Source organism: Cnephaeus nilssonii (genome assembly GCF_951640355.1).
Source record: "Cnephaeus nilssonii genome assembly, chromosome: 17".
NCBI classification, from domain to species: Eukaryota; Metazoa; Chordata; class Mammalia; order Chiroptera; family Vespertilionidae; genus Cnephaeus; species Cnephaeus nilssonii.
In genome coordinates this window covers 9,740,894-9,759,124 of record NC_137088.1, presented here as the reverse complement: position 1 = coordinate 9,759,124, position 18,231 = coordinate 9,740,894, and the positions used below count along the sequence as shown (strand labels likewise).

At 50.9% G+C, this 18,231-nt stretch overlaps 1 protein-coding gene across 2 annotated transcripts in view; it reads right to left on the bottom strand.

Moving 5' to 3' along the window:
* Positions 1-18,231, bottom strand: part of LARS2 (leucyl-tRNA synthetase 2, mitochondrial) — a 108,118-nt gene that overhangs the window by 26,463 nt on the left and 63,424 nt on the right. For both annotated transcript variants that reach the window (XM_079795256.1, XM_079795257.1), the window contains 5 exons: positions 14,264-14,368; positions 11,007-11,122; positions 8,989-9,272; positions 5,139-5,237; positions 1,236-1,373 (listed from right to left, as the gene is read on the bottom strand). In XM_079795256.1, the coding sequence (XP_079651382.1) occupies positions 1,236-1,373; positions 5,139-5,237; positions 8,989-9,272; positions 11,007-11,122; positions 14,264-14,368 (742 nt within the window). The remainder of the gene's footprint in view (positions 1-1,235; positions 1,374-5,138; positions 5,238-8,988; positions 9,273-11,006; positions 11,123-14,263; positions 14,369-18,231) is intronic.

Sequence of the window (18,231 nt, the reverse complement as noted above, 5' to 3'; positions counted from 1 at the left end):
CAGGGCAGGGTTTGGTTTGCTGGGCGAGGGGTGGTGGTGGAGGAAGAGGGATGTTAGGATTGGAGAGGGCACCCCGGGACTCCAAGGAACCTGTAACACTCTGTTTCTTAAACTGAGAAGGGGGTGCATGGAACTTCATTGTATGCCTTAAGTTGTTTAGTACATTAAATACATGTAATCTAGCCGAAACCGGTTTGGCTCAGTGGATAGAGCGTCGGCCTGCGAACTCAAGGGTCCCAGGTTTGATTCCTGTCAAGGGCATGTACCTTGGTTGCGGGCACATCCCCAGTAGGGGGTGTATAGGAGGCAGCTGATCGATGTTTCTCTCTCATCGATGTTTCTAACTCTCTATCTCTCTCCCTTCCTCTCTGTAAAAAATTAATAAAACATATTCAAAATACATGTAATCTATACTAATAAAAGGGAATATGCTAATTAGACTGGATAGACCGGACATCATCTGGATGTCATTCTGGACGTCCTTCCTGACAAAGCCGGGGCCTGGCCCGGGCGAAGCCGCCCAGGGTCCCAGGTGCCTGTGGCTGGCCCAGGCGAAGCCGGCCCAGGTTCTGGGTGCCTGTGGCCAGCCGGAGGGAGGGAAGTTTGGGTCCTGGGTACAGGAGGAAAGCTAGTGCCAGCAGCCGGGGGAAGGAAGGCCTACTCTTGCACGAATTTTCGTGCATCGGGCCTCTAGTCTATATGATATACTTTATGGGAAAAAGCACACACACATCTTTCTGAACATCCTGGGGCCTAGATCACAGGCCAACAGTAAGAGAATTTATCAATGGGTTTACAATGTGATTCCCTAGCTTTTAATCCGTTACATATTTTTATCAGAGTGATATATTGAGGCAGGATTCAGTCCAGCTTGGAAACGGAGCTTATACCGAGAGACCAGAAGATAAATATGACCTAACATAAGAAGCGACAAAAAGCTGTTGTGAAACATCATAAACCGCTCTTCTCTGCCTCTCAAGTAAAAATCTCAATTGCTTAACTCCGTCAGACAGAGAAGGGCTGAAGGCAAGATTTGATGGGAACATGTGGTACCACCTGCTACAACAATTAAGCAACAGAAACGCACTTACAATGGTTCAGGCTGACCTTGACTGCTAAATTATACTCGAAAAACAGAATTCTGTGACACACCTTTACTGGCTTCAGTACGGAAGCCCGCTTTCAGTTGCTGTTCATGGTGCTGAATTCTTTTGCAAAGCAGCCTAACTGCTCACCTGTGCTTGACCATTTTTTGATCGTGGCAGAAATGACTGAAGAATCTCGCATAGAACAGGTGCATGACGGCGTGCTCTTTCCCCCCAATGTACAGATCCACAGGCATCCAGTAGTCCGCCAGCGCTGGGCTGAAGGGGCTGGAAGAAAGAGAAATGGTCATTTTTAAAAAACCTGCTTTGCCACAGTTGCATAAATAAGACAGATGGGCTGTAATTTGCATATGCCCTGAAATAAATTATGTCAGAGAAAAACGCTGATTTCCTTTTTAAAATATAATAAGAGAGCCCAGCGGCCATGCTCAGTGGTTAAGCGTGAACCAGGAGGTCACGGTTCGATTCCCATCAGGGCACATGCCCGGGTGGCAGGCTCGATCCCCAGTGTGGAGCATGCAGGAGGCAACCAATCAATGATTCTCTCTCTTCACTGATGTTTCTCTCTCTCTCTCTCTCTTCCTCTCTAAAATTAATAAATATATATATATATATATATATATATATATATATATATATATATATATAAAGAGAAAACCTTATATAACAAAGGAGAAAAAAGTCAGATCAGTGTTAATTTGTAAAATTTATAAAAACTGTTTCAGAAGCCATTAATGACATATTTTAACAAATGCAATTTTCATATAAAATGAGGACAAGATGAAAATATACCAGAAAAAAAGGGGTATTTTTGTATAAAGCATGTTTGAATACCTAAATTTATTTTAAATTTTATTATTATAATAGAAAATTGAGATTTTTAAGTCCTTACCAATAGGGGGCAATGTGGCATTTACAATGGGGAATATTATCATGCAGACACTAAATGTTCATTTTAAAACAAAAATTCAACCTTATTTTTTAAATGCAGACAAGCAAGAGCTTGTGTTTGGCTCCTGAATGCAATGAGCAAACTTAGGGTACCTGTCAGAAAAGAGCCCACAACTCCCTGTCACCTAACAGGGACTTTAGTCCTCAGGGATGCTGGGGGGAGGGGCAGGAGGGGAGACACCACTTCCTGTGATGATGACTCTTGGAGGTGTGCAGAGATGTGTGTGCAGAGGTGTGAGTGTGCAGAGGTGTGTGTGTGTGAAGAGGTGTGTGTGTGAGTGTGCAGGTGTGTGTGTGTGTGTGCAGAGGTGTGTGTGTGTGTATGCAGGTGTGTGTGTGCGCACAGAGGAGTGTGTGTGTGTGCAGAGGTGTGTGTGTGTGTGTGCAGAGGAGTGTGTGTGTGCGCACAGAGGTGTGTGTGAGTGTGCAGAGGTGTGTGTGTGTGCGCAGAGGAGTGTGTGTGTGCAGAGGTGGGTGTGTGCACAGAGGAGTGTGTGTGTGTGCAGAGGTGGGTGTGTGTGTGCAGAGGAGTGTGTGTGTGTGCAGAGGTGTGTGCGTGTGCGCGCAGAGGAGTGTGTGTGTGTGCAGAGGTGTGTGTGTGCACAGAGGTGTGTGTGTGTGCACAGAGGTGTGTGTGAGTGTGCAGAGGAGTGTGTGTGTGTGCAGAGGTGTGTGTGTGAGTGTGCAGAGGTGTGTGTGTGTGAAGAGGTGTGTGAGTGTGCAGGTGTGTGTGTGTGTGCAGAGGTGAGTGTGTGTGTGCACAGAGGTGTGTGTGTGTGTGTGCAGAGGTGTGTGTGAGTGTGCAGAGGTGTGTGTGTGTGCACAGAGGTGTGTGTGTGCACAGAGGAGTGTGTGAGTGTACAGAGGTATATGTGAGTGTGTACATGTGTTGGGGGGCAGTGCTGGCTGGGGACAGACCTCTTCATTCCCAGGGACCGCCCTCACTGAGGCCCTCAGTGCAGTCCACAGCTACTTCTGCCTTTGCAGGAGGTGTACGCCATGATTTCAGTATCTGAGTTCTCTCCCCCACGCCTCTCCCCCCAGCATGGGCTCGGCTGGCTCTGGCTCCTGTTGCTAAGCAGGTGAGCCTGTCCAACCAGCACACGTTAGCATCTTACTGCAGCTTGGTCTCTCCTGCAGTCACTCTGCCAGAATTCTAGTAAAATTAAATTTTTTTTTTCTTTATGAAAATTGGTTCCCCAGAGAAATCCAATGGCTGATCCAGGTGACAGAAGAGAAAGGGAAGTCAGGATGGTACTTAGCCCCAAACGAGTTTCAGATAAACTAAGGACGGAGATGCTGAAAGCAGCTACAGCTCGGACCTGCAATCTGCCCGGAAACCACCGAGGGAGGCCCAAGCCGGCGCTGAAATGAGCGGCAGACTTTGGGAAGGAAACGAGCTCCTGGCATCCCCGGGCTGGGGCTGAGGAGGCCCAGGACTGCCTCTCTCCGGCAGGAGGGTCCCGCCGCTGCCATTCAGAGTCTCCCTCGTCTATGAGAAGCTGCTCCTTGCAGGCTCTGAGAGGTGCACAGCCTGCGTCCGGCATGGCAGCGGCTGCGACTAGGTGGACGCACCACAGCGCCTTCTAGAAGGAAGACCCGGGAGAGGGCCCCTCAGCGGGTGAGCCGGGCCATCCTGGCGGTTCCCAGCCTCAGCAATCACCCACACCCTTTGTCTTTGCTGGTTACTGTTCACTCGGGGTCCCCCTCACCTGGCCTGCATCAAAGCCAGAATCGCTATAATGCTGGGCGGGGCGGGGAGCGCAGGGGTGCCCGTCTCACTGGGATATTATAAAAAGGGGCCTTTCTATACCGGGGCTCCGGGTTTCAGAGTAATGGTTCTCCTGCAGACAAGAGCGCGCCGGCAAGTCCTCTGAGCACAGGAGCTTTTTTTGTGGTTCTTCCTGTGCTCTGCGATTGCTTTCTTTTGTTTTCACTCTCTCTCTACTTATCTACCTCCTGCGCTCTTCCCCTCATTTATCTGTTTTTTTCAAGGGAACACGTGCACACAGATAAAAACCTAACAGCACTGGAGGGTTTGACATTCAGAGCAGTGCTCTCCGGCCCCATCCCTCCACTAACCCCTTCTCCCCCACACACCCGCCCATTCCTCAGCCACGTTTGATCCTCTTAGCTGTTTCTTCTGGCAGTTATTAAAAATATGTGCATACTCCTCATTGATTTGTCAGTTTTAGATTTTAATTGTTGACAGTGTGTGATAAGAGATGGTGTTTCTTAGCTCTCATACTCCCTCCTCCTACCCTCCCTGCATAGTTCCATCATTATTTCCAGTCGAGTAAATGACATTAGAGCTTTGTAATCGCATAAATGCAGGCCAGTGCGGGGCCAGGGGGCATGACTCCAGCACTTCCTTCCTTCCCCGGTGCTTCATCTTTCCTGTACTTGGGACTTACTTGGCCACGAAGAATCTAATTCCACCATCTAACAGGCTCCCTTGACAAGATCTGCTTCAAGGAGCAGAGTGACCAACAGCTCCCAGCAGTTCCATCTGTAAATCCACTGGGGCCCGGCCAACGTGGCTCAGTGGTTGAGCGTGGACACATGAACCAGGAGGTCACAGTTCGATTCCCGGTTAGGACACACGCCCGGGTTGCAGGCTCGATCCCAGGTGTGGGATGTGCAGGAGGCAGCCAATCAATGATGTTTCTATCCCTCTCTCCCTCTCTCTTCCTCTCTGAAATCAATAAAAAATATATATGTTAAAAAAGATAAATCCACTTGGTGTCCACGCTGTGCCAGGACCAGGGCAGAGTCCTCTTTGCCTGACCTGGGATTCTCGATGGGAAAGCTTTGCACGAGGCATCCTGTTGGCCTGGCTGAGACGGCCTCGAGCTGCATTGTGGTCTGAGGCTCTTCCTACCCACCTCCGTCCTTCCCTGGGTCCCTTCCCAGGTGTGGGACCAGCTGCATGGTCGAAGGGCGCTCCCTGCGACTCCTGCTCCCTCGCTCTTCATTCCTCATAGGCACTTCGCCCAAGCAGTGTCCTGCACATCTAACCACGTGGCCTGTGCTTCTGGGAAGTCCCTGGCGGACACGTGCTGAGAGTCAGGCAGGGCTTACCTGTGTGTGTTCCGAGGGTCAGTGTACCGGAAGTAGTACCAGGCGGAATCCACAAAGGTGTCCATCGTGTCTGTCTCTCTCTTGGCTGCGCCCTTGCACCTAGGAAATAAATGAAGTCCGTCCATTGGCTTCTTTAAATATTAATGCAGCGCTCCACCAGCTTTTGAGAAAGCTGTGGTAATGAGGAGGAATGTGAAATGCCCTCAGAACACACATCAGGGAAGGACCATTCGGAGAAAACTCTTTTGTGCTGTACCCTCCGTGTTTCTAAGAAATTCTCGGAATAAGAACTTCAGTCTTTAACCATTAAAAGCCTTATTCTCCACTTCTCCGATGGAACCTGGTAGTAAATCTAACAACCTAAAGGGACAAGACAAGAATAAGTGTCTTTCTTGTGCATTAACTTCTATCTCAGGCGTGTCAACACGCCTCTAGCCAAGCCTCCTTTATGATGCGTCAGAGGCAAATCAATTCACGAAGAGAAGTTGAAAACCAAATGCAGCAAGACATTGCGCTGAAAAATGAACTTACTTAAAAAAATTTGCTCTAGGGGGCAGGGTGCAGAAGTCCACAGGGTGACCTTGGAAGACAAATCACCTTGAGGCCCGAAGGCAGAGACGGCCACAGCCACCTCAAACACCTGGCGAGAATCAGCCGCGAGCGCCTCCTCCCAGCTGTGCAGCAAGTGGCCGAGTGGGGAGCCTGAAGTCGGCCCTGGGTGGGAGTGCCCACACCACCGAAGTACGCAGCCCTGCAAACCGGAAGCCCCTCCAGAGGGCTACTTGGCACACATTTACCCACATCCGCTCCCTAAACACAGGCTCCTCACAGGAGGGTGAAGACAGACCTGCTGTTCAAGAAAATCAATGGAGACACTGGGGAGTGAGGGCTGAAAAGAAAAAGCAACCCTCACCCTAGGGATGAAGATGCCCGGGGATGGAGGTTCCACCAGGCCCCGCTGCTGAGCCAAATTGTGAAGCACGTCCCCAGGGTGCTGGGCCTGGGGAGTGAAGGAACTGGTGCCAAAGCCACATCTTCCAGGGACCCAGGGAGGGTGCCCTTAGTCACGCCTAGCCTAGGAGGGGCTCAGCCCCCCTGAGGACCCACTTGGCCTGGACCAGCCGTGGACGGGTGGAGTCAGCTGTTAACAGTGAAAAGCCGCAGGGGAGGGGGAGGACACAGCCCGGACTCCACACTCTCCCTTTGAGGCACGGAGGCAGGGCCTACCATCCCTCCAATGCTGCCGCGGGCAGTATACGTCCTTGGGGGTTCTTGGAGGACAAGGAAAGGCATGAGGAGACCCAAGAAGCAGCGACGAAACTTCTGCTAATTGGGCATGCAAGGGCTCGAGTCTGTTTTTGATTTTTAAATAAAAGAAGGGTTGCATTCATAACTCGCATCTGTGAAGCCGTTCATACCGGCTTTACAAATATTACCAAAGGAAACGGCCACTCCCGCCTCCCACTTGTTCAATGGAAGTGGCTGAGCAGAGACAGGAGCCTCAGATATTGGGGTGTCTCTCGGGGGACCCCTCAGGGACCTCCTGCATTTTAGTCAGGGGGCTCCCACTGAGAACAGTGGTGGTCCCTGCGGGTAGGAGCTTATCAGAGAGACCCCGGGAATCCTGCGTCCCACCACCCCGTGCTGCCCTAAGACACCTGCTCAACAGTGCGTCTCTAGGGCAGCGCCAGGCCTTTGTATTTGGAGAGCAGTCGGCTAGAACGCAGAGACTATTCCAGGAAATAACAGGAGGTACGGGTTACTTCGTCTCCCTCACCATTAGTGCCCTGCAAGGCGGGAGGAGATCGCAGGACTCGGCTGGGAGAAGGAGTGACCTCTGGCCGCGCTGGTTTCCCTTTCAGTGGTCGTGCTGGACGTACAGACAAGCAACAAGTTTTCCTGACTCACAAAGTGGGAGGGCCCTACCCGGTTTGGCTCAATGGATAGAGCATCAGCCTGCGGACTCAAGGGTCCCAGGTTCGATTCCGGTCAAGGGCATGTACCTTGGTTGCGGGCACATCCCCAGTGGGGGGTGTGCAAGAGACAGCTGATTGATGTCTCTCTCTCATCGATGTTTCTAACTCTCTATCCCTCTCCCTTCCTCTCTCTAAAATATCAATAAAAAAAAAATATATTTTTTAAAAAGTGGAAGGAATCGACGACCGTGACATTATCATTATTAGCTCCCACAGTGATAATACAACACCGGGTAGCAGGCCCTGACCACGCTTCACAGGCGAGATCTCACTTAATCCCCAGTGGCCCTGGGGGCTAAGAGGCAGATACCACTCATGGCCCCATTTTGCAGATAAGTAACTAGGGTTCAGAGAGGTTAAGAAATCCTCCCAAGGTCTTGGAGCTCAGGGGTAAGGACGCCACGTCTGTTGGGCTCTGCTGCCTGGGGTCCTCACTACAGTGCCACCCGCTTGGCCACACTGGCCCGGGGGCTCTCAGCCCTGGTACCAAGGCCTGGCTCTGCCCTCCAGGGTAGGAAACCTCATTCCCCACGAGGCCCTGACTGCTGTGAATGAGCCCTGAGGGCCATCCACTTCTCCGAAGAAAAGACCTTTGTCACTACTTACCAACAAAGAGGGTGCACTGATTCCCTCCCACAGCCCGTGCTTGTACCCCAACGTGGCCCAGAGCTTCCTACGTCCCTTCCCACAGGCCCCTCTCAAGTCTCAAGGCTGCCTGTGTGGGGCCCTCGGAGGGCTGTGGGCGGGGTGGATGGGAACATCGTGGCAACAGATCTATTTATTGAATGTAGGCGGCACCGCAAACAGTCCCTCTGAACAGCCCTTCGGGGGATTATTTTAGTTCCTGATAAAGAAATCAAAGCTCAGAGAAGTCAGGGGACTTTCCCAAGGCCACGCAGCCAGACTGGGATCTCTGACTGTCTGACTCCCAGGCCTGAAGCGTCGTTACCTAATTCTCAACCTTGTAACTCAGCTCTGTGCTGGCAGAGGACTAGGTTATTTCAAAATTACTCTCATCGTGATTTCTCTAAAACAGAGAAAAGGGGCTTTTCCACAGCAGGAAGAAAAAAAAAAAAAACCCACGGGAACTTGGTATTTGTTTACATAATGAGCAGATAAGGCATCATCAAAATTACACTTGAGATAGGCCAGTGAGTTGACAGAAAAACACAGTCCCACTTGCAAAACGAGGAGAAGGGAAAGGGGGTAGGTTTCAGTATCTCAGAGTGCAAACCCCGAGCAGGCTCGCTGCGGTAGCCGCTCCTCGGCTCCTGGTGATAAAATCTCCCCGTTGTCAGTCACTGGATGGGAAACCACTTTCTCTCACCTGCAGACGCTCTTTGGAAGGGAAATGAAAGACAGTGGTCCTTTGCAAACCTACCAAGACCGTGTGCAGCTTTTCCGTCAGCTGGACCAGATGCTTCTGGGGAAGATGTGGATGGACATGACTGCTCCCCCATCCCTGCGGCGGGACCCAGACTCCAGCCCCTTCTCTCAAAGGTCCCAAAAGGCCCTCGCCGGTTTGGCTCAGTGGATAGAGTGTCGGCCTGCAGACTGAAGGGTCTCTGGTTCGATTTCGGCCAAGGGCACATGCCTGGGTTGTGAGCTCGATCCCCAGTGGGGGGCGTGCAGAAGGCAGCCAATCAATGACTCTCTCTCATCATTGATGTTTCTCTCTCTCTCTCCCTTTCCCTTCCTCTCTGATGTCAATAAATATATATATCTTTAAAAAGGCCCCAAAAGACCTACGGTATTCTACCGGCCCAGGGGGAGTCCCAGAAGGGAGCAGAGTTAGCCCAAGAGGAAAGGGAGTCTGAAACCCCAGCAGGGCGCTGGGGCCACAGTCAGCTCAGCCGGGGGGCGTGTTTGCTTACCTGGGGCAGGGGCAGTTCACCCACTCTGACGCCGTGGCCAGCGGGGAGCCTCCCTTGCCAGTGAAAGACGTGATGCTGGGCAAGGTCACAGGCAGGTCCTCCAGCGGCACAGGCACGGGGCCGCAGGCCGGGCAGTGGATCATGGGGATGGGGGTGCCCCAGTAGCGCTGCCTGGAGATCAGCCAGTCCTTCAGTTTACCACTTGTCACGTCTCCGCCCACGCCCTTCCGCCGGGCTTTCTGAGTCAGGGCGAGAAACGCATCCTGCCGGCTCATACCTGTGAACTGAGAGGGAAAGAAGGGATCCGTTCCTCCCTGCCCAAGAACAAGCATCGTGCCCGACTGGCATGGCTCGGTGGTTGAGTGTCGAGCTATGAACCAGGAGGTCACGGTTCGAATTGCTGGTCAGAGCACATGTCCGGGTTAGGGGCTCAATCCCCAGTGTGGGGCGTGCAGGAGGCAGCTGATCAGTGATTCTCTCTTATCATTGTTTCTAACACTCTCTCCCTCTTCCTTCCTCTCTGAAATGAAGAAAAAAAACCATACACACACACACACACACACACACACACACACACACACACATATATATGGAACAAGCACCGCCCTGTGCCACCACCAGGACTGCTGGGTTTCTCTGGGTTCTGTGCACTTTGACCTTTGTGAGCCCAGGTGCCTTTGCCCTTGTGGGCCCCTTCCTCCCGAAGATCATACCAGAAAATTATACTTTATGACTGCCTGGAATAAAAATAAATATAATTTTTACCCTAAAAGTTCACTTTTTTTTCTTCTGATTTTAAAAGAAAACCTTTGGGGGGCCCGAGGCACTGCATCCACGGGGCCATCTAATGGGTAAGTGGCCCTGGCTCCGGGGCTCCCCAGGCACCCCCTGCTAAGATCATCACACACCAGCATGCAGCTGCCGGTCAAGAACTGCATCATATGCTTTATTTTTTAATGACTGCTCCTCTGTTGGGGGAAAAGTATTCAGAAAGAAAAATTCAGTATTTGCCCCAAAGCAGGAGTGCAGTCAAGCAGGGACGGGCCGGGCCCAGCTTGGAGAACCAGAAGCACCTTTTGGACCTAAACGTTTCCACTGTATAGACGGCAGGGCAGAGCCCGGAGAGCAGAAAAGAGAAACTCTCTTTTCACCTGACGCCTTTCGGGGGAGGAAACGAATGAGAAGAACCGGCCCTGTGGGTGCCCTGGAACCGGATCAGGCCCGTGATTGGCCCGGGGGGCGGGGCGGGGGGGAGGGGGGTCCGACCTGTCTGCCCTCGAGCAGCTCACAGTGAGTCACGAGGCCTAGGAATAAGGGAGCACAGCCATGCTGCTCAAGGGCAGCTCCTTTCGGGAAGGGCCGGGAGTGTCCCCTGGAGTACAGAGCTCTCCCCCAGGACCCAGTTCCACTCTGGGAGGCATCCTCCATGTCTCCCACTCCCACTGTCATACATGATTGGGGTGCACATGCTTACAAAGTCTACCTTCCTCCCTGGCCGGGTGGCTCAGTTGGTTAGAGCATCCTACCGATATGCCAAGGTTGTGGGTTTGATTCCTGGTCAGGGCACACACAAGAAGCAACCAATGAATGCATAAATAAGTGGAACAACAAAATGATGTTTCTCTCTCTCTCCCCCTTCCTCTCTCTCTAAAAACAAACAAAAAAAGAAGGTCTATCTCCATGCATCGCTGTTGTTACATTCCAGAAGCTCATGAGCAAAAGCAATTTCCTGGAAGAGGTCATTTTTTTCACCCAGAAGAGTCCCGACACGAAGCCTCGTTACTGTGATAACCATACTCTTCTAGAACTGGGTTCGACTTAGAGTAGATACACCTCTAGACCTTGAAAAAGAACATCCTTTTGTTTTCACAGCTTAAGAAAGGCGGCTGCGAGACTGGTGGTGTGGGGATGAGTGAAGTGGCGGCTGTACTTGGCACCAAAGGCAAACGTCTCCTCAGACTCATGGCAAGGCCACGAATTTAGAAGTCAGTCCTCAGGCCCAGGCCACAGGCACCAACCTCCGCGGAGCCGCTCAGCCTCTCCGTGCCGTCTGGCAACGTCTCAATGACCTCGGAGTAGGACAGGCCCAGGGTTTGGGCGGTGACGGTGTCCTCGGAGCTGGTGCAGGGAATTCCTATGGAGAGGGGAGGAAAGGACACACAATGTCTCCTTTGCAAATGCCCAAACCACAAAACGATCAACAGCACCGACACAGCGTCAGCTTCTTCAGGGAGAAGCTGCCTTTTTCCATGGCAGAAGCTATAGAAGCTCCCCACACTCGCTGGAGAAGGGGGCACCGTCTTGGAGAAACCCACCACCTAACAACCAGGTCACCACCCACCACCTAACAACCAGGTCACCATCTCGGTATTGTTTCCTTTACGTCTTGGTCCTTTGCTTAGTTTCGTTTCAGAAATAGTTGTCATTCTAAAATATACAACCTGGGCCTGGCCAGCGTGGCTCAGGGGCTGAGCATCGAACTATGAACCAGGAGGTCACGGTATGATTCCCAGTCAGGGCACATGCCCAGGTTGCGGGCTCCATCCCCAGTGTGGGATGTGCAGGAGGCAGCCGATGGATGATTCTCTCTCATCACTGATGTTCCTAACTCTCTCCCCCTCTCCCTTCTTCTCTCTGAAGTAAATAAAAAATGCACTTTAAAAATATACAACGTGGGGTGCTTTTTGCCACTGAAACAGTAGTCACAAGTCTCGGGGGGGAGGGAGGGACCTCTTCCCTGAACCCTCTCAGTGACAGAGGGCAGTGTGGTCTCGGAGAGGCAGGCTGACTCCTCCAACTCTGCCCGGCACCTGGAGAAATCCACGCAGCCGGGAGCCGGAAGCTGGAACTGTTTTTTCACATTCGCTCCGTTCCCCGAGGCAAGAGCACATTGTGAATAGACATTTATTCTTCAACCCACACACCCCTGAGGAGATGGAGTCGGCATGAGTTAATCACCCCTCCAGAGGGCCAAGGCCTGCTGTTTGGGCGTCAGCGGTTCATAAAAGCAGGTATTTCAGTTGGCTGTGGAGGGCCGATGGGAGCAGCATCCCTGATCTCTACCAGCAGCACTGCCCCAGGTATGACACACAAAAACGTCCCTCCAATTGCCAGGTGTCCCCTGGTGGCCAAATGTCCCCTGGCTGAGAACTCCTGCTGTAGGGACAACTGTTACAACACCGACATCCTCGCGGGCGCAACACATCTCGTGGCAAATGAGACAAAACTACGGGGAACACACCAAACGCTCAGGTCAGAGTTCCAGAACGGCCTCTCCGGAGCCCTGGCCTGAAAGGATGCATTCATGTTCGGGAGGCTTGCTCGCAAGCTCCTTGGTGAGATGGAAGCTCCGTGGCTCCTGTTCCAGATGAGATTATTGACAGAAAGCAACCCGTAAAGCAAATAAACGTTCACGCTAGACCTGAAAGCTGCTGACGGGCGAGCAATGGAGTGCTCGTGGTCAAGAAGGGAAGCATCATTATTCCACGTGTGCGGGCTGGAGTGGCTGGAGCAAGGCTCACGGGCAGGTGCCGCGGCAGGGAATGTATCTGACCATGTGAGGAATGCGCGGGGCCGCGGTGCTGGCCATGGTGCTGGCCACGTGGGCTCAGGACACGGCACTGTTTGTGAAATGCAGGTGAGACGGCAAAATTACTGCGTTACCTCTGGTTGGATTTCTGTTTCAGTTCTTGGAGGGCAAGAGGCAATAACTCAGAAAATGTTAGTTATGTAACTGTGGGAAATCGAGACAACACAGGAGAAATGATTTTCCCAACACACCTAAAAAAATCAGATGTTTTTTTCTTTCAGACACTCAATTTATGTCAGTACTTTGACTCAAAATACAAAAGAAAAAAAATAAAACCACGCCAGCAAGCGCTGCTGTTATTGTTTATCGTGGCCAGTGGTCTTAATGAATTTTACTAATGATAAAACGCATAAAAGGAGATGTTATTTCCTTTAACACGCTTTCTAGCCTTCAGCTGTCAGAAGAGAATGCCCTGAATGGCTTAATAGCTGTGTTCTGTGTGGGTGTTTCTTCAAGTCACTTTGTCAGAAACGAATCTGAGAACTGTGAGGAAAAACATGATTTTGATAAGAAATGCTATTTTCTCTGGGTGCCAGGAAGCAGAGTGAAATAGCTTTCTTTGCAGGGTCTGGCACTCCGGAGACCAGCTGAACTACAGTAGGGACGTGGAAAAGAGGCTTGAAGGCAGACCTTGGATGGACTGTCTGAGGCTGTGTCCTTGGTTCCTTCCAAGACTTCCTGTTGGATGCCGATCGTTTAGAACGCTCATGACTCGGCCACTGTGGCTCAGTGGTTGGGTGTCAACCCATGAACCACAAGGTCACTGGTTTGATTCTTGGTCAGGGCATATGCCCGGGTTGCAGGCTCGATCCCCAGTAGGGGGCGTGCAGGAGGCAGCCCACTGATTCATGTTTCTCTCTCATCGATGTTTCTGTATCTCCCTCTCCCTTCTTCTCTCTCTAAAAAACCAATCAAAACATAATAATAATAAAAAAAATAGAATGCTCATGATGAGTAAGGCTGCCAAGGATACCCAACTTACCATTCTAAAGATGCCTTCCATTGTGCTGCTGTTTCACGATCCTTTTCTTGAACAGCTCAAGCTCCCCTCTCCTCAAAGCCCTCACCAAAACCCCAGCCCGCGTGGATGGTTTGTGTGTGGAACCCCCATCTGGGAAGCTGCCATGGGGTCTGAGACCTGAGATGGGATTTTCGCCCGAGCTGTACTGTTCCCCACGTTGTAGGTACACGTCTCACCAACTAGCTCTGCTGGCCAGGTCCTCGGGCCAGACAGCTCTGATTATTCTCAATAGCAACTAGCAAGGTACGATATACCTGATGCTTTCAAAATGTAGTTCTTAAATAAGGGTGATTAAATGAAGGGGGGGCGTTCATTTCTACAAAGAGGCAAAACGGATCATGGCGCCAACAGTCAGCTCTTTCACTTGACGGCAACAGGCTAGAATTTTAAATCTTTACTGTTGAAAGTATTACATATGTCCCCTTCTCCCCGCCCCCCATTGACCCCTTCTAGCCTGCCCTTGCCCCCACCCCCACACCAGGCCTTCACCACACTATTGTCTGTGTCCATGGGTTATGCATATATGCATACAAGTCAAGTTCTCTGGTTAGTCACTTCCCATCCACCCATCCTCTCCCGTCTTCCCTCTGGGATTCGACAGTCTCAGTATTTTGATTTTAAGCCTGATAATACACGATCCCAACTACATTGTAATAACTACTTACCTATTTTTGAATCCAGACAGCCCTCAAAGTCAGCGTCGGCCGCGATGACGACAGGGACCTCCTGCTGGGTGAGCATGTTCACAGCGGTCACGGGCGTGAGGCAATCTGAAAATGAGAGTGAAGAACTGTGGGTACGGTCAGAGGGCCGCCTGAAGCTCAGGGGAGACAGGCGAGAAAAATAAGCCTTAGAATGTCCCTGCTTTGTGCTAATTGTCCAAGAATTTCTTCTTTGAAGGTTTTATTGGATAATTCACACCAGTGGGAATCAAAAGACTAAAAAAGTACACGAAAATGTTCATCCGTGCTCATAACCAAAGAAGTGAAAATGGCATTTTTCCTTTCCAGGTGGAGGAGGAAAGACGTTCCCATCACCTCCCTTTTCCTTTTGAAAAACACCTCAAATATACTGTCAATGAGCAACACAGAAATCGACCTGTGGTAAAACTAGGAGGCGTCTGGAATTCCAAACCATAGCACGGGAAGATGGAATGGGCCAGAGAGTAGAAAATGACGGAGCAGAGAGAGTTCCAGACACACAAAGACAAAAGTTTCTTCCCACACACCCTTCCTCAGGAGATGCAGGAGGACGTGTTCCAGCAACGTGACGGGGTAAGTCATGAAAAGGACAGACCTGGGATCCAGGAAACAGCGGATCCCGCACAGGAAAGAGGTAGGTTGTTTGCACAGCAAAGGCAGAGGGAGGCCCTAGGAGGACAGGGCCCAGCAGAGGCCCGGAGGGTGACCAGTCACAAGTGAGCGGGACACAGGGCCCCAGGAAGCCTCCGGGCAGAGGGGGAGCCAATTCGGGTTGGAACCTGCAGAAAACTGAACCGAGGGGCGTTTTAAAGAGCTTCTGGGAGGGTGTGGGAAGCCTTAGAAATTCAAAGAACACAAAGCAAATGAATAAAATGAGAACATCGTGAGCCTCAGGAAAAACAGAAAGTTACATAAAAAGGGAAATGTAATCACGGTATCCGTGGCTCAGCTGCGAAGGTATTTATGTGGTCATTATGAAGCACTTCACTGGAAACTCTCTGTCTTAAAGGAAGGTGGCTACAGCCGCTGCAGCTGGGCGACAAGCCACACGCACACCAACCTTCACTACATACACATGGGGCTGGAGACACGCGTGAGGACCCAAAGGAGGAAGGGGCGAGAGGAGGAACTCAAGTAGTGAGTTCACTTGAGCTTCTGGTATTCAACGGTTGGATTTTATTTCATCTTCTACATAAAAATTCTGTTATGCCAGTTTTTCAATTAGAAAAACAATTGGTCTTTAAACTTAAATGTCAGCAGATATGCAAGGATTTACACAGCAGTAACCCGCATGCTTGCCACTCCTGGTCAAAATCTGTTTCCTTTCTTTTTTTAAAAAAAAATATTTTATTGATTTTTTAAAGAGAGGAAGGGAGAGGGAGACAGAGTCAGAAATATCGATGAGAAAGCAACATCAATCAGCTGCCTCCTGCACACCCCCTACTGGGGATGTGCCCGCAACCAACGTACATGCCCTTGACCGGAATCGAACCTGGGACCCTTGAGTCCGCAGGCCGACGCTCTAGCCACTGAGCCAAACCGGTCAGGGCCAAAATCTGTTTCTTAAAAAGAGCAAAACTCAAGTCTGAAGTTCCTGATCAGGTCTAGTTTTCCCGTATTTCTCATCAATCCTGTGCCGGTGGCGTGACGCAGGAAGGCAAGGAAATCATGGAGAGACCCAAAGCAACTGAAGCACGGCCCACGGCAGGTGCGCAGGGAGGTGACGCTGACACTTTAGTGATTACAGAGGCAACATTCCGGGCAGAAGGGCGCCCTCTGCTTAGGGCCCCACTGCCTTCTGGGGAGACCAGCACATGCCCTCAGTGTTCAGCAGATCAGGGGGTGCCCGCGCAGGGGTTCCCAGGGGCAGTCTGTGGAGGTGGGGTCTGTGGCCACTAGTGTGACCGGGGCTTCCTCTCGGAGGCCTGTGCCGTGCACATCAGCACAGCAGAGCTCCCAAGAGGTCCAGGGCAAAGAAGCCTGGTGACTCCGTTTATTGCAGGGTATGTGAGCACAGCAGCTCTCCCCTCCCTGCCACCTCCCGGAAGCTAGCAGAGACAGTTCGGTTAAAGAACAAACCAACCCCATGCTGCCGGGATGGAGGGAGGAGTTAGACAATAGTGAGCAATTAATTATTCAACGCTCTGGGGCTCTGCGTCAGCAACAACCCTTTAGGGAGACCTCATTTACCCTTTTGGCAAAAACATGCATTGTGCAGGCCACTGGTGACTCAGAGCTGGAATGTGTGGTTCCGAAGCCCCGGGGTCTGAATAATTTAATATTAGGAATGTAGGGAACGCGTCCAGAAGCCAGCACAGCTTCTAGGACGCTGCCCCAAGTTCCCTCTTGATGCTTTTTTTTTTTTAATGTGTCTTTATTGTTGAAAGTATTACAGATGTCCCTTTTTCCCTCACTGACCCCCTCCGACCCTCCTCCCGCCCCCTCCTCCACCGCACTATGTCTGTGTCCATGGGTTATGCATATCTGCATACAAGTTCTTTGGTTAATCTCTATCCACCCACCCCTCTACCCCCAAATATGTCCGTCTGTTGTATGATGCTTTTCATGGTTCCTAGTTTCCATCAAGTCAGGGCTCATGTAACATGACTCGGTCAGAGGCGGTCAGCTGAGAAAGGGAGGCAGCGCCGATGGTTATGGAAAACTCGACTGCAAGAACTCTACAGGGAGGGACCTTCCTTCTTTGCCCTCTTAAAGGAATCTGAGCCAAACAGCCCATTTAGTCCATAATCAATAACATCAGCAACCCAAGTCAGAAATCAGAAAGCTGTGTCTGACTTTGCCACCTTCCAGTAGTTCCCAGAGCTGTTCCGCCCCTCCACGCCGATGACCGCTGTTACTCCGTCTTCACCCGCTCTTAGCGGATGGGGAAGCCGGCACTGCTGCCTCCACTCTGCCAGTCCAGCGCGACCCTGTCCAGGTGTGTCACCTCTTCCTCAGAGCCAGTCACAACCGTGAGCGGCCATGACTTTCAGTGGTCACCTCGCTGGCACTCGTAACCCTCAAAACCTGACACTCAAGGAAGCACCGAGCCGGCTGGCGATCGGAGCCAGTTGGCAATGGTAAATGGCAATGTTCAGGTTTAAGGTGTAGCCTCAAAGGCCAAAGGAGGCATGGAGCCATATTCACACGGTCATTTTAATTCACCTTTTGGGAAAACTGCATTCTACTCCAAGCCCTTTGGCCTTGAGTGACGAACGCCACATCAGATGCTAATTAACCTAGGGGCTTTGAATAAATTGGTATCTGCATAAAGAATAACTCCACTCTGAAAATGAGAATTGGAAAATTCAGAGCCAAGTGCAATGTTCCAGTTGGAATTATTTCAGGGATTATTAGAAAGAGGGGGGATCGAAGCTAACAAGTCATTCAGTGCCAAAATGAAACAATCCGACCAAGTCAGATGCGCTGATTCCCAAATGATCACAAAAACGCTGCTCTCTGCATTTGCTACAGTAACTTCTTCCGCATGAAACCATTTTAAATGTACACAGCGCTCTTCACGTCAGGATTCCTTCTCGGATAGCCTGCCAGCTCACTGACCCCCTATTAATACTACCTCATTGTAACCTGTGTCCCCAAATAAACCAGAAGAAAACAAATCTGAGGGCTAGATGTTTACATTGTTCCGTTGTTCAATATTAGGTATTATCCAACCATCATGGCCCCGAGGAACCTCAAAATGCTCAGAAGTAAAAACTATGCGTTTTCCTTTGAAACTGAACAGTTGAAAAGGTCCCAATTTTTTTGAATAGAAAACAGAAGAGAGATAGGGGCATTGGACTTTATAAGCACACATTGAAATTTCAACTCAAAAGAGTCACTTCTCGATTTCAATATAAAACAGCAAAAGAGATGAAACCGAGTTATCTGTGTCTTGCGCCAGAGTGAATTACACACGCATCTGGCCGCCT